General features: G+C 38.8%; 1 protein-coding gene across 3 annotated transcripts in view; it reads left to right on the top strand.

The window, feature by feature from the left end:
- Positions 1-24417, top strand: part of CRIM1 (cysteine rich transmembrane BMP regulator 1) — a 163582-nt gene that overhangs the window by 6039 nt on the left and 133126 nt on the right. For all 3 annotated transcript variants that reach the window (NM_204425.2, XM_046938405.1, XM_046938404.1), the window contains exon 2: positions 9181-9354. In NM_204425.2, the coding sequence (NP_989756.2) occupies positions 9181-9354 (174 nt within the window). The remainder of the gene's footprint in view (positions 1-9180; positions 9355-24417) is intronic.

The raw sequence follows: 24417 nt of genomic DNA, 5'->3' as shown, positions 1-24417 counted from the left end.
GGTGCTCACTCTAAATCCAGGGAATTTTTGTAACTCTTGCAAATCATTCTGTAATTCTGGTATTTTGTGATTCTGTGTTAATATCTGGGGGCAAAAGTGACAGAAGTTTTGGAATATCAGCCTTCTTCTAATAGTGCAGGTTCTTCTGAATACAACCAGCTTTATTCATGGCACTATTCCAGGATTTATCTTAGAGAAAACTTTTTCTACTGTTGTCCCCTCTGCTTCTGATGAGCAGTGTCAGCAAACTGCCTGTCAGCTGCTTGTTTGTGATGGAGTTACAACATGTGGCTGTACATGCTGGCTTGTGAATTATGTGGGCACAGTGTGCAACTTGGAAATACATTGGAACCTCAGCCTCCTTTAGAAAACAAACATAAAGTCTTGGCCCTTCCCTCTGGCTTCTTCCAGGTTTTAGGTGTTTTCTTTTGTTGCTGTTTTGTCTTTAGTTTTCTAGAGCTGAAGGAAAAATCTGCTAGGACAGCTGAAACGCTGCTGTCCATGCTCATTCTAATCAGCAGAGTACTGGCAGAGGCTCTGTCTGACAGATTAAGTCCTGGTACACTGCATAATGTTTTCAGCCAACTATTTACAAACAAAATGTGGTGCTGGTCATGAGATTAAAACAACTTGCAAGTATCTATTTCAGGTTCTTAAATGTCTAGGGGTCATATCTCACACCTTGAATTCTATTGTTTCAGGCCATCTTTTGGGCAGAGGTGTTGGAAATATACTTCAGTCTTGTTAGAAGAACCCAAATAATGAAACTTTAGTGGTTTTATTTTGTTTGTGTGGTTGGCTTTTTTTGGTTTGTTTTGTTTATTCTGAAGTAGAGGGATACCGGAGGACTGAAATATAGTAGGCAAGGGAAAACTTGGGCTATTAAAATAGCTGCCCAAGTCATGTGCTTCACTTTGCACTTCCATTTCTTTCTTTACTTTCCTGGTGGCTTCTGTGGGGTTTCTGATAATGGAGTGGAAAGCTGGTTTGTGTAAATACTTTCTGCATTCTTTAGTGTGAAATAACTGCCTTGAGACACGTGGAGAGCTGCTGTGGTGAAAATCTTTCACTTTATTGGCGACGTAATCGCTTGAGATACAAGTTCCAGTTTGAACAGGATGAAGCAGGAGCTCAGATTTAAGACAAGCCTTTTAAGTATGGTTTTCCTTAACTATCTAAGTGCTATGGTCCAGTTTCTCAAGCTTTAGCTAGAAGTTTAATCAGGAACCTTATGAAGCCCTTTTGTGCTTACACACATTCCACAGGAAGATTTGATCTTGAATAGCAGACCCTTCTAAAAGGTGGAAAAACTGCTTTATCATAAAACTATTAGCATGCCTTACCACAAAATGTTCTGCCGGCTCTGGTCCCTGACTCATGATTTCATTGAAGGAATAAGTTGTGAGGTGGGAGAGGATTGCCGCCAGTACATAAGCACAAATTCACTTCAAGGCTAGCCTTTCCCTCTGCTGCTTTTCAAGGTCTGGGGCTGGGTTTCAAGCATTCTTTAGTGGTGATTAGTCATTTCTATTGTTCAGCTCCTCCAAAACATGAATTTCCTTTCCATCATTCTCTTTTCCTGTTCAAAGTGAAGCCAAAGCCTACTGGCAAGAAGTATTTCCTTTTTCTTTTTTTTTCCTTTTTTTTTTAATTTTAGAAAATCTGTAGAATGTTTTCAGTCTCATACCATCTTAATGAATACCACTTATTGTAAATACTTCTGTGTGTAATAGTGCAGTGGAGTGATGGAGAATCAGAGCCTGGGTCTGGTTTGATAGAGAAGCTTTTGGCAAGTTCTCCCTTCCTTCCCAGGGGACAGAGCCCCAGGAAGCAACTTCAAGTGACTTCTCTGTCACTTGAAATCCATTCTCTCCCCCCTTTCAAATGCAGGATTTGAAAGGATTCTATTAGATCTGATTTTAGACTTCCATTCTCAGACTGGCAACTGATGGTCTCTTTCATCTTTCTTTATATGCCTTAAGAACACACCTGTCATGCTTTAAAAAACCTGAAATAGTTGAGTAACGTGCTACAGTTAAACGTAAATGATGGCAGTTGATTCAGTATGTCTCCTGTACTTAAGGATTATTGTGGATACAATGCTTATGTATTTGTCTTCAATAGTGCTACATTAGTGACTATTCCAGTGCCTGGCTTGCAGTTTTGAGGTGATGTGGTACCTCTGTGAAGCATGAAGGAGAATAATAGATAATTCAAAAAAAGAAGCTGACATTCAGTAGATGCCCAGACAAGAAGAGAAAGCAAAGAGAATGAAAGAGAAGATCTGTGGCAGGCAAAAGTAGTTGAATCTTGAAGGATGGAGAGCAAACATGAGCAAACAATGGAGGAGTTGTCTTTAAAAGGGTCTTTCCTTATATTTCTAATTGCAGCAGTTTTGAGATCTTTCACATGTGAAGGTAACCAGTGCTGCTATATTGAGATACTGTGTAATTCAGAAATGAGGCTCCAAGTTGGTTTTTAGGGGTTTCATGCTTCTGGAAACAAATGTGTTAAACTGAGCAGCGTATTCCGATTGTAAGCCCTGCATCTCTATCACCCCCTGATTACTCCTCTGTATTTGTGCACACATATTTGTGAGTAAATGTGTATTCTGCAACCAGCTGCTGCAATGTGGTGATGTGAGTGCCTGTATGTAGGATTTGGCATGGAAGAAGTTGTGGAATGCTGCTTACTTGAGGCATATTTCTTGGGTTGTTTCCCAGACTGGACCTGTTGTTTAAGGACCTCTTACTCAACTTGTTAATGCTTTAATCCTCTTCCCTACTTTAGAAGCATGCTAAGACAGGACTTGGTAGCTCAGTAATGTAGAGCTGTGCTTGGATTGTTTGCAAGCTGAAAATATTTGCTTTGCAGAAAGCAAATCATTATGTGAATGATGGAAGAAAATGAAAAAGGTTTGGAATGAATATGATCCTTCCCCTCCCATGTCTTCCTTATGTTATGAGTGCACACTTGGAAGAATTCAGAAGGCATTATGTCCAAGGTTTACTCTGGTCTGAGTAAATGCAGAACTATTTTAATGTCTGAAAACAGAGCTTGCCCAAATGAGCTGGAAAGAATGAAGAACTGTATGTAGATAGAAATGATCTGAAAGAGTGACTTTTAAGCTATTGTTAGCAGACTGCTTTGAGCCTTTGAACTGCTTCTAGGCATGAGTGTGAAAGACAGTTGAGTGGCTGTACAACAACAGTCCAGTGTAAATTCAGGACTGCTAAAATGAGTGGTCTTTTCCTTTTCTTGCTTCTACCTGACCATGCCAGCACAATGAGGTGGTGGAAATTGCGGCTAAACTCAGATCAGTCGGGATGAAAAACAAGCATTTAATTTTGGGCTGCTTTTCAGCTGGACTGTTTCTAAAAGCTCAAGAATGTTAAAATCTAAATATATTTGTTTGTGTGTGTGTGTCCCAGAAGTGAAATAGTAGATATACATACTGGGGTTTGAGAGGCTCTAATTGTTTTATTTGGATTTTGTCAATTCTGCTTGTGACTTAAGCCAAATGGAGATGTATTCAGAAACGGTTATATATCAGTTCACTTCTTTTTCATATTATCCACGTTTCTTAGAAATATGCATGAAAGAGCTTTTGCATGAGAAGAAAACCACAGAGGCAGTTAAACAGAGCACACAGGAAAATGTGAGTTGTCCCAGGTTTCAGAATCATTAGTGTGTACAAATCTATGTTTTGGAGCAGTCCAGAGGACGTTATGGCTTTGGGAATAGTAGGAGTGAGGGTTCTTGGTTCACAGGTACTGGACTTGGTTCAAGATGTGGTTTTGTATCAGTTGAATTACTGCTGATCTGTAAAGGAGTGAGCATTCTGTGATGGACCGTCATGTATGTGCATCAAACATGCGTTTAAAGAGCATTGAATGCTTTTACCTCAGGTTATTAATGTTTCAAATCAAAGTAAGACACTAGATTTGGGCCTTCTAGCTCATGCAAGTGCTTTCATGTGATGTTATGATTTATTCCAAGGAATTTTGTTCTGCCTACACTGGTGTGACTTATGTGGATTTATTCTAACTAGCTGATAATCAGGGAATCACTTAACAAAACCTTTAACTTCTGCTTCTGTTCTTAGAAGTACAAAATCAACTAGGGAAAGGAGTCTCATGCTTGCATAGATTTACTAAACTACAGTAAGCTTTTTTTCTTGCACATTTGCTACTGCATTGATGGAAGCCATGTTTTTACATTGAAATGTGTGAAAAGCAGTCTGCTAAGAGATGCTTAACCTAACGCTGGGTTTATGTTATTCCTTTATGGATGTGACTTTTTAGTATTCACTTGCAGTAATGAAAAATACCTTGGTTCATGAGTAAGTACGTCAGATGTTGCCTGCAAATATTCCTTGGGGATTTCTCTTCTATCCTTTTAAAGACTATCGAGCTCATTTTTGAGGGGTGTGGCATTGATGACTTAAGTACACCTAGTACTGAGCCAGGCACTTCGGGTGTATGCTTTTCTGCTTCCATCTGAAAATCCATGAGAGTTGGCAGATATCAAACATCTGTAATGGAAATCAGATAACACTGTGGATGGTTCCAGGATTTCTGATACATCTGCATAAAATAGTCATTTGTGAGTAGGGGACTGCTCTGCTTTCCACTCCACACAGGTGAGTCCCTTCTCACCTGCGGCAAGCAGCTGTTTTGTTACAGAGACTCTGCAGCTTGCAGCTTCTGTTCTCTGAAAAATTCATTGCTGAAATGCTATAGGGCAGAAATTCACAAATGCCATGAACTGGATTGTTTGAAAAGCAAAAACTGTGCTGTTCTAATAGTCTATGTCCTATCTGTCTGCACTGAACTGATTTCCAGAGTCTAGTGGGAGAGAGCAGCTCAAGGAGCTGAACATTAGGAGCCCAGCAGTCATGAGTACAGGTGGATGTGCCCTTGTGGGGGTCTGGGCTCCTGATCTACCAATGGGCAGAGGATGAGATCCTGTGCACCAGAAACAGGGAGTGGTTCGGCAAACAAATAGAGCAATTCTTTTTCTTACGACCATTAAGAAGTGTGATTTGGATCAAGCTGTGGTCTGATGCAGAAATTGGCACGCTGAATTTTAAAGCACAGCTATTGCCTCTTTTGTTCTTGTTGTTACGTGGATTACTGCTGTGATTTGTAACATACAAATTGTCCAAGCTGTACTCTAGCTTCTCAAAAACAGGATATATTATTGTTCTCAAAATTCCCAGTGTTTTTTTCTTTTTCCCTGTCCATGTCTGGCCTCATAATCATGCAAGCATCCCAAAAACTACTGAATCTGCATCTTCCCTTGAAAGAATTTCAATAGTTTCTCATCACGAACTTCTGTGCTTCCTTTGACTTTTATTGATATGTTTGCTCTGTGGGATTATTGGTCAACTTAATAAATTACTTCCTGGAGTTAAGGACTATTCTTCCTTGGCTATTTTTATGGAGTAAAACAGCCATGAGATTCCCATGGATGCTCTCTCCTTCACGTCTAAAACTGACTTGGTTGTTTGTTTTGTGTTCTTTGTCAGCAAAGTGTTCTACTGACTTGTAACAGATAAGTAGCTGGTTGTAGAGGGAGAAACATGCTGGTGAGAATCTGCTGTGATGCTCCCTCTAGATCATATACTGTGCTTAGCTTTAACTGGTTTAAAAAAAAAAACAAACAAACACCTCTTTGCAGTTTTCAGGTATTGGTTGTGTGGAGGTGTGGGATTTTCTTTTGTTGTTTTTGTTCATTTGTTTTTCCCAAAACAGACAGGTTAACCAATATTCTGAACATCTCTGTGAGCAGAAAGTATTTACACATCAGCTTTAGCGTGTGTATTTGCTATCAATTTTTAGGCTTTGGTTCAGTTTCAGACTGTTGGATGACAAAACAGTTCGTTTTTGGCTGCAGTCTGCTGTGCTGAAGGGAAGCTTCTAATGTTCACTCTAAGGTGTAGCTCACCAGGGTATCTGGGACTAAGAATTGCTTAATAGGAATCTATCAACCCCACAAGTTGTCTTCATTTCTTCTTGTCAGTGAAACTGTGTAGGGAGGGGATGCGAGTCAGCTGAGGACATGTGTTCCTTCTGAACAATGTGTAAGCGTAGATAAGAACTAATGCTTTCCTCCCTGTCAACAGTGCCTGGGTCAGCAGGTTTGTCTGATGGCATGGCTAGCACTAAGCGCCTGGTCCGAAAGCAGCTGCGGCACTCCAAAGTCTGTTGAGTGCCCAGGCTGGTCAGCATGCCTGCTTGTTTGGCTGAGGGACCCAAACATGCCTGGATCTGTGCTTTCCACATGCTCCTGGGGTCAGGGTCTGGTGTGATGTGTTCTGAACAGAAACATGGCAGCACAACCATCTGTGTCAATGCACGTGTTGCCCCTTCTTTCATTAAAATAGAGGAGTGCTCTGCAGGGATTCTCTTGTCAGTATGGATAGGTTATTTTGTCATTTACTTCTCCAAAATAACTCTGTTTCAGCATGAAAAGCTCTAAATCTTGCAAGCAGGGAATGTTTGTAAACTGTATACTTCAATCCCTATCTTATTTTTAAACAAACCTGAGCAACAATAGTGCTTTGTAGCTGGAAGATGTTTCAGCTTTTCAAAAGTGTTTCTTAGCAGGATCCCTGTTGAAAACTTGTTTGTTGATGGTATGTAAATCTGGGGTGAGCTACTAAAAGCTGCAAGGTGAAAGCTGCTGTGGAATGTAGATTGATGTAGAGTTTGAAAATAGTTTTAGAATCATAGAATCCTTAGTGTTGGAAGAGACCTCTGAAGGCCATCTAGTCCAACTCCCCTGCAATGAACAGGGACACCACAGCTAGATCAGACTGCCCAGGGCCTGATCCAGCCTCGCCTGGGAAGTCTCCAGGGATAGGGCATCAACCATGTCTCTGGGCAGCCTGTTCCAGTGCCTCACCACCCTCACTGTGAAAGATATTTTTTTTCCTTATATCTAATCTAAATCTACCCTCTTTGAGCTTGAAACTATTTCCCCTTGTTCTGTCACCACAGATCCTGCTAAAGAGTGTCCCCTTCTTTTCTGTAGCTCCCCTTTAGATACAGAAAGGCCGCTCTCAGTTCACACTGGGGCCTTCTCTTCTCTTAGGCTGAACAGTCCCAGCTCTCTCAGCCAGTCCTTGTAGAAGTGTTCCATTCCATGTATCATTTTTGTGGCCCTCTTCTGGGTGTGCTCCAACAGGTCTATATCTGTCTTGTACTGAGGACTCCATATCTGGAAGCAGTACTCCAGGTGAGGATTCACCAGTGCATAGTAGAGTGGGAGGATCCCCTCCTGCAATCTGCTAGACAAACTTATTTTGATGCAGCCCAGGATACAGTTGGTTTTCTCAGCTGTGAAGGCACATTGCTGGCTTATATCTAGCTTCCCATGCAGCAGTACTCCCAGGTCTTTTTTGGCAGGACTGTGCTCAATCATCTCATCCCCCAGCTTGTATTGGTAGTGAGGGTTGCATCCAACCACATGCAAGACCTTGCATTTGGGTTTGTTGAACCTCATGAGGTTCACCTGGGCCCACTGTTCAAGCCTGCCTAGGTCCCTCCAGAGGGACAGGATGCCATCTAGTGTGTTGACTGCACCCCACAGTTTGGTGTCATTAGCAAACCTGCTGAGAGTGTTAGTGATGAAGATATGAAGGATTATCAGCCCCAGCTTTGACACCTGGGGGGCACCACTCATCACTGATCTCCATCCAGGTGTTGAGCTATTGACCACCACTCTCTGGACTTTCTCCTGCAGCCGGTTCTTCATCCATTGGACAGTCTATCCATCAAATCTGTATCTTTCCAATTTGGAGAGAAGGATGTTGTGGGGTTCTGTGTCAAAGGCCTTACTGAAGTTGAGATAAATTACATTAGTGGCTCTTTCCTTGTCCATTGATGCAGTGACACCATCGTAGAAGGCCACGTGACTGGTCAAACAGGGTTTGCCCTGGTGAAGCCATGCTGGTTCTCCCATATCACCTCTCTGCCTTCCATGTGCCTTAGCATAGCTTTCAGGAGGACTCGCTTCATGATCTTCCCAGGCACAGAGGTGAGACTTGATAGGTCAGTAGTTCCCGAGGTTATCCTTTTTGAAAATGGGTGTGATATTACCTTTTTTCCAGTCACAAGGGACTTCACCTGATTGCTGTGACTCTTCAAATATCATTGAGAGCGGCTTGGCAACTACATTAGCTAATTCCCTCAGGACTATGGGATGCATCTAGAAGTCAGTGGGGCATCTCTATAACTATTTTATAGTACTTGAATTGGTGGACTGAACAGGTTGGAAGATGATCTAGCATGCAACAACTAAAAATACCTCATGATTAGAAGTATACATCTTGCTTAAGTTTTTGAGTCTGTTGGATGTCGCTGTATGTACTGTTGATCCAAGGAAGCTGAGATTTTGTGGAACCTTCAGTCATAGCAGAATTGTGGATAGACTGAACTTCTCCATTTTGGAGGAGGGAAAATAGTCTCATTGTGTGTAACTGGAGAAGTAACAGACAATTGCACAATAGAAACATGAGAATTAACAGATACGTCAGACTCATACGAAAGAGCAAAGAGATGCATTCTAGCCCTGCTACACTCCCCTTTCACTTGACAGCAAGGAGCAGAATGTGCTTGAGCAATTCTCCTGGAATGATAATGGTTATTCAGGGGTGCTGGGGAAACTCACTTCTGGTCATATTACAAAATCCAAAGGCCTGGCATCTTGCAGTATTTTTGTATTAAAAAGTCATCTCTATGGAGTGAATTCTATATGATGTATTTTTAAAACGTGTTTAATTATGCTCTCTTTCTAACTTAGTTTTGACTTCTCTAACAGCTGCAGGTTCTCTAACATTCTCACTTCTGTGATAAATATAACTTCAAGTATCTGTAGAAGTTTTGTTTACAGTAGCACTCATTTGTACTATAGCTATGCTTTTCCCCAAGACGTGATAGTTTTTCATGCAGATTGAAGTAAACAATGCCAGTAACTGGGGCAAAATGGGCAGTAGAACAGCTGTGAAGCACAATATTTGGCAAATCTTATCGTTTAGATTAATCCATTCTTTTGGAGTCTTATCTTGTTTAGCTCAATGTTAACTTTGAAATAAATTGCACCTGACCCCAAATCAGCTGAATTTATATACTGTAGCTGAAATCAATACTGAGTTTCTCTACTTGTTTATTTTAGATGAAAACTGGGATGATGATCAGCTCCTTGGATTTGAGCCATGCAACGAAAACCTTATAACAGGTTGTAACATAATCAACGGGAAATGCGATTGTGACACTATTCGGACCTGTAATAATCCATTTGAATTTCCAAGTCGGGATACTTGCCTGTCAGCCTTGAAAAGGATTGAAGGTAAGGACTCATCATCAGTATTTCTGAGTTAATCATTCCATGTGTTTGATTGAAAGCTGGAATCAGGTTAATATTATTTTTTTAGGATGACTTTGGTAGTTTCAGATACCTGTGGCCTTCTACTTTTCCGAAGGCAATTTTTTGCTTTAAAGAAAGAGGCAACTTAGCAATCTTGGCCTTCCAAATGCTTAAATTTAAGAATGAAGAAAGTGATGATATGTGCTTTAAGTGTGTTACGATGGTTTCAGTCTTAACACCTGTGAACATTCTGTACATGAGCGTACAGTTTGTGGTAGCGACCTTTCTGGATCTTTGGCTGTTAGGCAGTGTGCGAAAACCCTTTTTAGAAGCATTGATGAATAAGTGCAGGAGGTCTTAATAGCAAAGGTGTAAAACAAGTGGAAGTTGTTGATTACAGTTGTATTTTTGTGTGCATGAATTGCTATTTTCTTTATAATTATGTGATGTAGCATTACTTTATTGCTAATACTCCTCAGTTTTGTGTTCCTTTGATTTAAGTTGTATTAGCTTGTGCATGTTTATGCTTCTGTACACATGTGATGTGTGATTGTTGTTGAACTGAAAGTGAGATGGCTCAGATGTTCAATTATAATACAATTCATGTGATGTACTTTTAGGATTGTTTTGAGCAGGTACCCAAGGCTTGATCTCAGGTCCTTTCTGTAATGCTGTAATTACTGTTTATTTCCCAGTGTGTCTGGGAACGTGCAAAAGCTGATCGGTGGTATGAACCTGCTTAATTAGTCTGTTTTAAAGCAATGTTTAATATCACATGCGAAAGTAAATGTATTTATAAGGATACTAATCATATTTAAAGATGCTATCTTCTTTTGAGTTACGAGAGTGTGATCTGATGTCATCACATTCCTTATGTGACAAGATGATCTTTTAAGAAAGACATAGCTGGCAGAAGCATGTTCATTATCATCATTTGTGCTGCTGATCCCTGAAGGAGTACAAATACTTTGTTTTGTTTGTTTGGTTAATGGCTTTTTGTTTCCTATTTTGTAGAGAAATAGGAGAAGCACAAGTAGTGTTGGCCTTCTATCCTTGCTGAAGCAGTGGGCAGTAGTATATATGTGTTCCTAAGTAACCTTACTGGCTGGTTTCTTTTTGCCAATGTGTGATTAATTTTGTAATAGTTCATCAGAACCTCTTCTAGCATAACAACTCATTGTGTGTTTAACTTGCTAAGAGTATCTGTTGGGAGTGTCTTTTTGCTTTTTGTAGTGTGAAGAAATTGATTTATTTTGTGAGTGGGCATAGAAAAATCAGGTTGATTCTTCTGAGTAGCTTGCCCTCAGAAACCTTGTTGTAGCTAATTTCCCATTTCTAAACAGAATTATGGGCTTGGCAAGCATGCTGCAGTACCACCAAAGCACCAAAAATCTTGCAGATATAACTTGAGCATTGTAATGGTCCAACTTTTGTGTAAGAAGGCAAGTTTGCATTTTGCTTCCTCACTGTCAAACCCCTGTGACTGAGAATTGCTTGATGCTAAAGTCATCCATATTCCTTAGTAGATGAGAAGAAATCACCATTCAAGTATTAATAATAGGACAGTAAAATAAAGGCAATTCCAATGAACATATTTGTGTTGAAATAATACTTTGCTTCTCGCAAAAATTCACTTGGAAGATACAAATGTTAGTGCTACAGCAAGCTGTCTCAGAAGTGGCTAAAATAAAAAGAGAGACTACTGATTTTAACTTGCTTTTCACATTTCAGATTCTTTTCATCTTCTAAGATAAATTTCCAGTGGATTTCGATTACGTGAATTCCTATAATGTCAAAACATACTGCTCCAAGTATGGTAGTGTGCTCTTTTTAACTACCATTTTAATATTTTCACTCAAACTTAACGTTATTTGGATAGGAATAAGACCTTCTTCTATGCATTGACACTAACTTATGCTTTGAAGGAAAAACCACGAAGTCTATAGCATTAATTTGTCTGCATATGATAGTCATAACCAGTCAAACCTGCGTACTCTGTTCCACACTGTTAAAATGTTATCCTTTTTCTCCAAATATGTGTCACAAGGAGATACTAAGTAGTGATCATGAGAGTAGGATTCTTATGCTTTAATTAGAGATTGAATGCATACTCCTTCTGGATGTTGTTTCTTTAAATGTGTTATTGCTTGTTTCTTGTTTTGGTGCTTAAACATATGCTTTGTCTTGTTTGTAAGCTAATGGGAAGGAAGAATAACTTTTTTTTTTAACTCGCTTGTACTTGCCACATGCTTTTTTGGTAAGCAAGCCAAGTCTGTTGAACAAAATGAGATAGCCATCTTGATGTGTCAGATGCAGCATTTGGTGTTTGAGTATTTCAAGCTTTTGAAGTTCATGGTCTAAAAGTTGAATTCAGCCATTTGGAACGTCAACCTGAAACATGGTCTAGGTAGCATGCAAACCTGAGGGCTCTGTGCATGTTAAAATTGAGAAACCTCACTTCAAGACAAGCTGAGCCTTAAACTGTAGGATAATGGAAAAATGAATGGTTCAAAAGATCTGTTAAGTATGTCCAACTAAGATTTTCTTGAAATTTAAAGTACTAATGTATCCTTCTATGTTTTGGCTTGACTGCTGAAGATAATAGCAGGAAGAAATGAAACTGGTCATTCAGGTGTTGAAATACTGTGATTTACAGCCTGCCACAAAAAAAAAAAAGACTAAGTATTTGAAGTCTAACTTCCTTCTCTTCACCATACCTCATATGGACAGTTACAGATAGTGTGATTACAAACTCACAAGCCAAGTACTTGAATGATGGATATACCATAATCACAGTTCTTGAAGAAAACTCAGAGAAGGAAAGTGCCAAAAGTAGAAACTAGCTGCTTCCATTTTCTGAAATTCTGCTCTGTTGAGGATAGTTACTAGGCAGTTAAGAATGGTTTGTGTTACACATTCCATCTAGATAAACTCCGGTTCAAGTAAATAAATTACTGCGTTAATTTAGTCATAATTGCAATTCAAATCTTGGACTGTATTAATTTGTTTAATAGAGGTCCTTTCTTTCAGCTTCATGAGCAGCTGATACAAGGGCATCATGGGGGGGGCCAGTGGTGTGCAGTGTAATTTGCACGATCTTACTGAAATTAGTTGTGTGGCTTTTTCTGGTTTTCTTTTCCTTTTATTTTTATTTTTGCACTAATACGTTATTTTTTTGGAAGAAAAAATGAAGGGTGAAGTTGGGCTGTTCCAATGGCACTGAGTGTACATAGATGCACTCACAGGAGATACTGAGGCCAATGTGCCATTAGTTGTAGTTGCCAATTCTGTCAACCTGTACAGTTAATCAAAAGCCAAATTTGCCTGCGTATATTGAATCTATTTCATAAATATTCTCAGTCAACTAACAAACAGTGAGCCAAAATCAGGAGTCCCATTTCCAGATATGAAAAGGTATGTGCTAGAGGTCAGGACTCCACCATGTACTTTGATTTTTCTGTCTTTTGTATTTGCACTCTTCCATTCAAGTGCCCCTCTTGTCATTTTATTTTATTATTTTTAATCTAGTTTGTCTTGAGCTTTTTAGCTAGTGTAGTCTTCTCTTCTGGGCTTACAGTCAGTTGCATCTTGCATACTCAACTAGCTTTTTTTTTTTTCCATTTTCTTCACGTAAGATCCTTTTTTCTCCTACCAGCTTATGTTTGTCTGCTTTCCTGGGCATCTCTTTTTTTTTTTTTCCTTCTACCTTCACCTTGCCCTGCCTTCTCTTTTCTTTTTCCTTGCCTACCTATTTCATATGGCTTGCTCCCGAGCTCACTTAAAGTTATCGTGTTCGAGTGATGTGATTTATGCATCTGTCCTTCCTTCCCAATGTCAGGCTGCATGGGCTTCAACCTCATGTTGCTTAATGTTACTGACAGGGCCAGAAAGTGATCTTTATTCTGCGTCCCCAGGACTTGCTCTGTCCTGCACTGAAGGAGCGTTTCCCAAGTATATGTATGCAACTTCTGTAGGGGTGATGATGTTCGCATGCAAGAGCATCCTGAGAGGATACTGTAGGTTTTCAATAATACAGGTACTGAAGAGAGCTGTCCCCACTGTGTGCCTTTGTTTTTCTGGGATACAGTAGGATTGAATATGTCTGAAAGAATTTGTTTTGTAGTAGAATTTGGTAGGTAATTTCTAGCTGTCTTAGTGTAGACATACTGCAACTGTTCAAAGATTTGATACTTTTGCTTCAAGTAACATGTAGCAGGAAGTGCATTTGTGCCACAGAGGTCTCCCAACTCTATTACCAGGCTTAGAGTGCCGCCTTCTCTGTATGGACAGTCAGTGACCTTTCACATGAAAGGTTTGATAGAGGTCATGAACCATTCTATTATGAGGAAATCCACACATTTTGAGCTAGAAAGAAAGTTTCTGGGAAAGCTATCACATAACTAAATAATAGTAGGTCCATGTTCTGTTGTGCTTTTCCTTGCTTTATTATTATTATTTTTTTTCTGATGGTTATTGTCTTGACTAGTGCCTGCTCTGATATGGTTCAGGAAATTGTGTTCTTGAGTGTACAAGGCTTGTTTCTATTCAAGAGACTGCTAATGATGGCACTTCAACTGAACTAGGACCACTGAAGTGGACTGTGGATAATATGGCTTGAGGACAGAAAGTACTGAGATGCCATCTGTCTGCTGAGTCACAGGCAGAAGTCTAATAAATTGCATCTACATGTACTTGCAGTCACAATCTGCTAAAATTTAGCTGTAGACAGTAGTGCAGAAGAGTCAGATCTTTTAGATTTTATGTGAGAGACTGGGAACTGTGGGTGAAGAGTGAAAGAGGAGGTAATCTTATTCTTCAGGATACGCTTGCAGGGTATGTGTATGTTTTGCAGCATTGGAAGCTTGCTGTTTAGCGCCAGTGAAATAATCTTGAAACTTTTTCTTGAACATATGAAGAGCCACTAGGAAGTCACTACCTGAAGTGATCTGGTCTCAGTAATTTCTAAGACTGTTTCAGTTCTGAGATGTTTCTTTCTTTCTCTATGCCAGGCTCTGGCAGGAATTTAAATAGTCTAGGAAAGCTATAAAGAACAGAAACCTGAGGATATTCTTGAGTCTGTTCCTGTTCTACCACAAGCAGTTCAGAATCTGCATTCTTGTGAGCTAGCCATGGAAAGGGAACGCGCCTTGCTGCTTTCCCTCATCAGAGGAAATGGTGGCAATTCTTGCTCTATAAAAAAATGTTTGCTTCTGAAGTAGCTATTTCCCCTTCCTCTAGGAAGTGTGGGGGGCCAAAAGTCATGGATCAAAGGCATTTAGTCATGATATAGTTGGGTGATACTTTAGGCTCAGATCTCTTCACCTGGGTTTACTGAAGATGTCAGTCTGCCCCTTACCGCAAAGATGGGAAACTTCCTGGTGCTAGCCTGCTTAGTTAAAATTGCTTGGCAGCAGTGTTTGTGTCATGCTAGTACCTGGTTTTATCCAAAGACAAAGGTGCTCTCGAGTCCTGAAGAGCATGAATGCCATTTGTGTTAGCAAAGGTGGGGATTTTTTTTAAAGTTATGTCAGTATTAACTTGAACTTTGGGAAGATAAATAAATTATCTGTTTTTGCACTATTGGTAGAGTATGAAGTGAGAAACTTTTACATGAAAAGGTTAAACCCGATCTTTTTTTCAAACTATATGGTGGATAAAGCTTGTGTGGTCTTCTGATGGAAAATGTGATTAACATTTCAGTAAAAGAATACCTTCTTTTGCATCTCTGCATGTAAAATCTCCTGTTATTACTGATGCTCTTATTTTAAAAGCTTCTTCTCAATTACATGGCTTGTGCCTTCCCAGGCCATTCTCTGCTGTCCTTCATAGGTGAAAGGAAAAATCTTTTAAGTTGCTGGTATCTTTTTTTAAGCTTTTTTTTTTTCATTGCAACATACTCCTTGCATTCCATTATTTTTTGCATGTAACTGAATAACTTTATACCAGCAAATGTTGCAATACCTGTCAGACCAGTCTTGGAATAACAAATATGAGAAGGTAATTTTATCCTAAATACTTGTTTGGTTCTAAAATGTGATTTTTGTGTTAAACTTCACTTCTGTGGTCTTCACAGTTGATGGTTACCTTTAAAAAGCAGAATAGAGTAAATCCAGCTTTTTGCTGAACTATTAGGCATGGAGGGGAGTGAAATACTTTCAGATGTGTTTAATCTGATACACTCTCCACTCCTCTCGCATAACAATTAATGTATGTTTTTACTCAAATAACTGAACTTTGAAGGTTGGCATGTATTTGCAATAAGGAATGTGATTGCGGCAAAGGTCCAAATTTTACCTTTGAATGTGCTTATGAGAGCCAAGTAAATGCATCCAAAGGCAAAATTTCATGTAAAAAGTAAAGGAAAATAGCAACATAGCTTTTATTTTTCCTCCCTGAATGCGTGGATATAGAAGGAATCAATGTTTGATATGGAAATAATGCAAATAAAGAATACTGACATAAATGTCCTCCTTTCCCCCGGAGGGGGATGGGAACTGGATGGGGGAGAGAAGTGAAAACGAACTCATGAAGGATCTTATGCAAGTGAGACATCTGGCAGTGAGTTGACTTAACAGCATAACTGAAGAGCGTTAAATTTGCAGGACTTCACCTTTCTTGATTCTGACTCCTCAGAGAACTGTTCCCAGATCAAGCATGGTCTTTTTCTAGTCTGTTTATTTGCTTGTCCTATTTCTAACGATTTGTCACTTAGTGAATATCTGTTCTGTGAAATTTCGAATTAACGTTAAGAATCCCTTCTGGAAGATTCACAGACATATCAAAAGCAGAAACTGACTTTCATATTTCTGTATTTGTCTGAATACTTATTACTTAATTAAGCTCAATTTTGGATAACACTATGCTTAGTAGTGAGAAAAAGCTGTATTGCAGAAACTCTTAGGAAAGGGGACTGAAGAAACAGTCCAAAACTGGGCAGCTTCTTTAAGAACAAGGACAAAAACATAGAAGTGTTATCATCGTGGAAATAGCTCATTGTAAATATAAATTGTAATGTAAATATGTGTTGTTTCTAGGAACTGAGCTTATTTTCCTTCTGTGCTAGGCTTGCTCTTGTGAGTTACTGTGGAGGTGCTACTCTTGCCTTTTTTTTTCCCCTCTACATCCAAACCCTTTGAGTATGTAAAATACATAGAAAAGATACCAGATCATTAAAATGTTACACTTGCAGTTTACATGATTATTGTGAACAAAAGGATAGCATTAATTGTAGGCTATAGCCTTGGAATGCATGACTATTGCATCCTACAAAGCTAGCCATCAGATGTTTATGGTCAGAGCACTGTTCCTAGAGATAAAGCAGTACTGCCTTGCCCTTTTCTGTTTCAGATTCTTACCTGAAGCTTAATACAATGTAATACATTAAACCTGAATCTTCTATAAGGGGAGAAAAAGAACAGGACAGATCTTACAGCAGATAGGATTTTGCTTTCAGTGCCTTCCAAATGTTCCTTCCCTCGTTGGTAAGTAGGCTGTGCTGAAGAACATCCATCTTAACTATAGTGGCAAGCTACAGGTTTTAATGAATGCTTGACCTTAATTTCTGCTGTAGTTGGGGAATAGAATGAAAATGTAGCAGGTGTCTATTAGCAGAACACTTCCAGATGCAGCATTGATTTTAAGGATGAGAAATTATTTATATGTGACAGAAGAGACCTGATCAAAGGTCTGGAATTAAATGGTCTGTAAACATTATCCTAATGTTGCATGCTAGTAGAAAGCTGTATTCCCGTGGCACCTGGTGTGCTGGGTCATAGGTCTTGTTCTGATAGGGCAAATCTTGTTTGGATATGTGGTCTGTTGATACTGGTAGAGATAAGCAAGTGTTGGATGAGCATATCCAGTGCTTGTGGTATGTATCAGTGGCTGGTCAATATGACAATGATTATGTCATTGTAAATAATAAAAAATTTTGGGTTAAATAGTAATGGCTTTTTTGTTTGGTTACATCCAGTAGACTTCATAGTTGTCCCTTTCCTTTTTTCTTTTTTTCTTGAAGTACTTTGTATGAACACTTGTAACTTCTGAACAGTTGTGTTAACATGGTGACAAACTATTTCAATTCTCTCTCTAAATTTAAACCTTGCATTATTTCACAAAGACTGTTCTAATGAAAGAAGAAAAATAATTAAAAAAAAACAATCAGTATTTTGCAGCTTCCACAGCATGAAACAGACTTCAATGTGCAATAGATTAAAATATACCAGTAAAACTGTCAGTTATAGAATTTATGTATGAAGACTAGAGTCTAAGCAAGATACTGAGAACTAGTTCATTTCTGGGGATATTTCAGCAAAGTTAATCCCTTGCAGGAGGTTGAAAGTAGAAAGGGAAAGGAGAAAAGAGCAGGCAGTGTTTCCAGAAAACTTCCGTTTGCTCTATTACAGAACATCCCACAGATAGAGGATGGTTAATAAACTTGGTTTTCCCCAGCAATTGAGCAGAGTAAAGATATTCATGCAGCTGTTCCAGCTGCATAATTTTCAAGATGCTTGAGGACTTAACTCAGTGAATGCTTTTCAGCTTTAAACATTTCAAAAATGTGAGCCTGTCTTTATCTGTATTTATTGCTAGAAGATGAAACACTTCTTCCCCCATATTAAAAAAGCACTTGCCAATTAATGTAGTAATAGATGTCTCTACCAAATAATATGTAAATGTGAACATCTTGCTCTGTAAGAAAGCAAAAGGATTAATATTTGCAATTGTGATGTTAATAGAACAAGTAAAATTATTCCCCTACCAAAAATGGTGGATTCTTTTTTTTTTAACATTAATAATATTTATGGTATTCTGTGTGTCACTTTCTTTGATAGGAGACAAGATTTGCCTTCTCACTGTTGTTTTTCTGTGTGGGTAAATGCAGGGGAGATTTATCTATTGCTGATCACATTTCTGGGCTCTAGCTGACCTCCTCATTTGCAATCATCAAGCTAAGGTTCCTCTCAGCTCTGCCATCAGCAGAGTGCTAATCTGCAGGGGAAGAAGCTTTAGCTTGTTTCCAGATGCAGGAAGTATATAGAAGACTTCAGTGTAATAAACTCTCAAGCAATTCTCAAATTGGATACTGTTGTGGATTTATCTTGAGGTTGTGCTTTAGAGCACTCGTACCTGCTTGGTTGGCTAGCCTTTTTTGGTGTACTTTGTGACTCACTTTAAATATCTGCCATTGTACTCCTGGGTATGACTGCTTTTCTGATGGAGGTACACGTTTAGATAACAGCTCTACTACTCTAACAGTTAAAACTCTTATCAGAATCCCTATTGATGAATGGCTTGCTACTTCTCTCATCTGCCTGTGGGGATGGACAGAATAATTTGGATTTTTTTCTGCATTGCTAACCTTTCTTCTCTGGGTTATTAGTTGATGCTATGTGACAAATCCGTAATCTGTTCTCTCCTTTTTAGAAAGGGATGAGGGGAGAGGGGTGCAAACCAACTTCTAGTTTCCCTGTAGGCATGGCTACTTCAGTCTAACTGGCTGTAAACTGATGCTGACAGTCTGATCTGATGATGTAGGCATTAAGTTTTGTTCTGAGCTTACCACTCACGTTTGCTTGTTACTGTGCCCTTCTAGGGTCAGTGTGAGCAAGTGTTGCTTGATTGCACACACCTTCCCCCCAGACTGGAGAAAAAAAAAAAAAACCCACAAAAATTTTTAAAAGATCATCTTAGAAATTTCTTGTAAGACGATTTTATTTTTTTTGGCCTTAGCCAAGTGTATTAACAGGTTTATTTCACAATATTAACTAAGTCTGAATGTGCAATTAAGAGTATGGAAATGACCTAATCGTAATGGGCCTGTTAGGATCCAGTTGTACCTTTCGCTTGTGACATTGCAATGCAATAGTACTCAGCCTGGTATCTTTACAGGCTGAACCTGAGTGTAGATGGCACATGTGTGCCCTCTATGGATACTTAAAAGTAAAATAGATGCCCCAGATTTTGGAATGCATATATCTGCTCACTGTGAATGTATATTGGGTACATCTGTGCTCCTGGTTACTGCTGAAGGAATCTTCTACACAAATACTTGGAGAAGAAGTGCATATTTATGAGTGAAGCGCTGACCACGAGGTTGAGTGAATATCTTAAAAGAGACAGCCTTAGCATAGTAGAGTAATAGCTCTGCTCCCTCCCTCCCAGTGCATGGTCTTCTTTTGTTTAGATTCCCTCAAGTGTTCTGTGTGTAAGTTTAAAAACAAAAACAAAAAACCCACAACCATGCTACCTTGCTTAAATCCAGGAAGACTTCCTTCATTCATGAAATAACGTACATGTGCATTGAAGAGCTCATCTGGAATCATATGTTACATCATCTTGTGTTAACAGATGTAAATTCCTCCCTTCTGTCCAGAAGAAGCAAAGCTTTCATTAACTCTTAACTCCTGCTTGAAAGAGAACATCCAGTACTTTTGTATGATCAACTTTGTTCTGCAGACACGTAAAAGTTGTTGTCATAGTGACAAACCAATCTACATAATTTAAGGTGCTGGAATTTAAATGACTTGTCAGATACATATGCTATAATCTCAACTTGTGTGCAGGAATGAATTAATATGTTAAATGTTAAACATGTTTGGCATTGGCATGTACGTTTAGAACAGGCAAAGAAAACATTTTCTTGATTTTTAAAAAATAAAACAATAAACCTGGAAACTTAAATCTGCTTTTGACCTTTGGCTAGCAGATACAGTCACATACTCTGTAGTAGAGGAAATGCCTCACATTCTAGCCATCTGAGCTGGGGCTTCCAGCTCTTTAGCACACTTTTGTGTATAGGTCTGATCTTTTTTTTCTCTTCGGTTGTCATTGCAGAAGTGAGTAGGGGACAAAGTAATGCCAAAAGCATCCTGTTTCATCTTTCTGTTCTTAGCTTTTCTGTAATTTGTACTGATTAATTTATGAGGGTTTGGAATATGATTAACTAATCTCCTGTACATTTTTAAAAGCCTAGAAAATTAGAGTCAAGATTCTACAACTTAAAAATGTTACAGTTTGGAAAGCAGATCTGGATGCTTCTGAAGAAAACTATTTCAAATGTTAATTAAAAAAAAAAAATCCCCAATAAACTATCATAGACTATCATACTAGAATACTGGATAAAAAATTAAATGTGGAATAAAGTAACTCATTAAACAGTATTTTCTAATTATTGTTCCACTAAAGCATGTGGCCAGTGAGGTTATTCCTTACTTGGATAGATCACATCTGACATAAAAATAAAATTATGATCTGAATGCTGTTTTTTTTTTTCCTTAAAGTTTTGTATTCTGTGCTTAACTATCTACCCGAGCATGAAGGGATACATTTGCAGCCTCTAGAAGTTCTGGAATAAGAAGTACTTCATAAGGCAATACTCTTCATCCCATCTTTCCAAGAAGCTGAAAGCACCAAATAAGCTAAGCAGTATAAAATGGGAGGGATAGGGTGTGAAATGGATAGAAACACATTTTATTTAACAGTTCAAAATGAGGATTGTCCCTGCTTAAGGGACTATACCTTTTTGCTGTGCTCTGGAAGCTCCTTAGGCTACAGATTAACTTTGTCAGAACTGCTTGGCACTGGCACGAACATAAGATTGTCATAGTTTTCACTTAAAGACATGCCTTCACTAAAGTTCATCCTTGGCTTCTTTTAAATGATACCTGGATAATGTAATTAGCTTTCTGCATGTAGACTACACCACAAATGCTCACTGTAAGAAAACTGAACTGCCTGTTCAGGGTTGTGATTGGTTTGACTCAGGCAGCTGCAGACAGAAGAATCTTAGTTTGGCTTTTACTCACAGTCCTCCACTTGCAAAGTAATGCCTTGCCAGCACATTTATTCCAACAATCTCTGTTTTCCTTCTCAATCCTATGGAATATCGCTGAGGCTACTAGCTTGTTGACAAGGGAGGGAAAGCTTTGCTTTTTAGCAGAAATGTGGTGTGCACTGCAGCTGTAAAGACAAAATTCATCACTGAGTGATCAAATGTGGTTTCACATCAAGGTATGCATGCACTGCTTTTCATCACTATGGTAGTTTTTACATGCTTGTTTTATAGTGAGACATTACACAGCTGAAATTCAAACCTGTGGAATACAGAGCAAAAAGTGTGACTTAGAGTTTTTCCTTTCATTTTCGGATTAAATCCAACACAGATCTGTAAACCACTGATAACTTTGCAATAGTGTGGCTTACTTGTGTTCTCATGTGGCAGATCTTCCCCCTTTTCCCCCCCTGTTGAGTGTGATACTTGCCAAAGAGGTTACTGCTAAGAAACTAGAAGAGCTGAGGGATTGCTATGGACTTGGAGGGGAAAAAACTTGAGAAGTTAAATGGAAAACATCATAGAATGTCTCATACCTCTGTGATATTGGTGATTTGGTGATCTTTCCTTTTTTTTCTCCTCTTTCCTGGGCTAACTGAACACCTCAGTGTTATTTATTAAGGCAGCTGTAGTAGATGTAGCCCAGAAATGCTAACAGCTTACCAGTCACAAAAGAGGGGCTGGAACCTGAAACATCTGTGAGTTTATAGCCTAGTAAGATTATGAGAGAATTTCAAAGTACAGTCTCAAAACTTCTGCTGGAGAAGCATATCTGTTAGGTACAAAATCAAGTTATTAGCTACTTGGTTGTGTCTGTGTGAGGTGTGTTCTCTGAATGTCTTTGATAAGATTTTTCTTCTTTAAAACAAACAAACCCAAAAAGGGAAAGATGTGATATACTGCTCTGGGCTTTGTAGTCTAGTGGTTTGGACTGATCCTAAATAAGTTGAGTGAGTGATCCTTCCTTTCTCATTTGTGTTTTGTGTAAACAAAGACTGACCTAGTTTAGGCATTAAAATGCTTCTGGCTTTGAATTTCAAGGGGGAAAGGGGGTTTTGAGATTATGGTTTGACAAAAAGGAGGAGTCCTGCTAACCCATTGCCTTACAATGTTGTTGCCTGTGTGCTCCAGTGGCCCTGTCTCTACTGCCTTCATATAACTGTCCAGGCTGTGAACTGGTCAGGGAAATCCTTTATACTGGTAGAGCTGACAAAAGCTCTTTATCGCCGAACTGTAATTTAGACATCATGAGGAAATGAAAGTTTTATGATTCTGCTGATTTTTGTCTCTTGGCATCTGCCTTTCTCCGTTTCCTGGCCATGGTAACTTGTGAGATTTATCAGAATCTAGCGGTCACGTTAAATGGATAGAGATTTTGAAGATATTATAATGCTGGAAGCACTGAGATGGGGCAGCTGACTGTGAGAGGGACTATACAAGGTAAAATCAACTTCAGTACTAGCCAAAGAGAATCTACGTGAGCAGGAGGTGGAATGAAGAGACATTGTGGATATGCAGACAGCTAGAAAAGATTCAGCTGAAACTCTCTTCACCTTTGGTGCTAGCAGTCTTGTTCTCATTCCCCATGGCTAGTATTTTCAATGTAGGTAAAACTCCTCATTCTGTATTTTGTTCTTTCCTGTCAAATGGTTCCACATTAAAATAAAGTTATAAGTAATAATGACAATTGAAACAATAAGGCTCTAAATGCCACTAGGTGGCAGAACCCCTGCATCTATTCTATGGATGTCTTTTTCTATGTCTTGGTTCTCCATCTGTGAGGTTGTCGGGTGCTATTCATCTGCAGCGTATAATGAGAATAAACAGGGGTGTGATGAGATGTTATCTTAATAGAGCTCACATCAGTTGTTTTTGCAGGAAACGCACTTTCAGTGCTCTATCCCTTGTTAAGACTTCTATCCCTTCTGAAAAGCCTGTTAAAGCAGTAGCTTGCATTTAGTTGCATTGTAAGTTGTTCACGTATGACTTTTTTTTTGTTGTTCCTACTCCATTTTTATGGAGTTCCTCTGGTTAATGGATCAGAAATTCATGACAAGGTGATATTTAAAATAACTGAGTTTAAAAGACTAATAGATGTAGCATGGAGATGGTGAATCTGGGTTTAACCTGTGGTAGAAAGCATGAGTTTTGAGTACTGGAAACTTAAAGTATTGTGAAGTGGCTCACTTCTGTTGGTGATGCATTCATAGCTGAATTGAGTTACCTCTTGGAAACTAAAGCATCTCAAAGCAATAGTTTTCATACCTGTTAGTGACGGTCTTTAAAGTGGTGGTTCTTCTCTTAGTGCTAGTCAATGTACTTGCCCTCCACTCAATGTTAGAGATTATTTTAACTTCATTTTATTGTTCTTTTGACTCACTGAGCAGCTGGGAAAGGAGGTGAGAATAGGGCCATTGCTTTCCTGCTTTTAAATCCTGGTTGAGATTTGTCTATCTCCTGTATGTAGGTACACAATATTTTTCCACAACAATTTTTGTACATCTGCATATAGTAGTAGAGGCATAGTCCTCATCATGCATTTTGGGATACACTGGGACTAGTATAAGGACCAGAAGGCATCTACATCCTTCTGATCTACCTCATAACTTTACTATCTCTTTTAACATGGACCTTGGTGGTTGGATGCAGGTAATGAATTGGATAAATACTGAATAATAAATCCAAAAAGAAATAATATGAGTTTCATTTATTTTAGAAACATCTGGTTATTTCAATTTGGAGTATTAATATTGAGTAGAATTGAAGTGTCAGATTTCAAAGCAATTTTTATGAAGGTTTTCAAGGGGATTGGAATTGCTTAACAGAGTGTGATATTTACTTTGGATTTTCTTGAAGTTGATGCTCTACTGTAACATGGCAATTTAAAATAGATATTTCTGTTTACCTTTCAAGAAGTATGAAGGAATGCCAATGTATTCCATTTAATGGTTACCTGGTTGTTAGTTTACAACTTGATTTTGCAGTTCTGGAATAAATGTATGGATAAGAATGATGTTTCGAATGTAGCTTCTTGTAGGGATTGTACAAGTCTCTCATTTCTCAATAAGTACAAACTGAAGTTCTTACACAAAATGTTTCTCCTTACTTCTGATTTTCTTCCAGTGCTACAGTGAGCTGTGCACAGCCTTCTTACTCTTTCACCTCTCAAATGAATCTTCTCTACCTAGTCCTAACCATCTTTTGCCCTGCTT

This window comes from Gallus gallus, chromosome 3 (assembly GCF_016699485.2).
Source record: "Gallus gallus isolate bGalGal1 chromosome 3, bGalGal1.mat.broiler.GRCg7b, whole genome shotgun sequence".
In the NCBI taxonomy this organism is placed as follows: domain Eukaryota; kingdom Metazoa; phylum Chordata; class Aves; order Galliformes; family Phasianidae; genus Gallus; species Gallus gallus.
The sequence above is the reverse complement of the archived record's forward strand: the minus strand, read 5'-3'. Positions and strand labels throughout refer to the sequence as shown.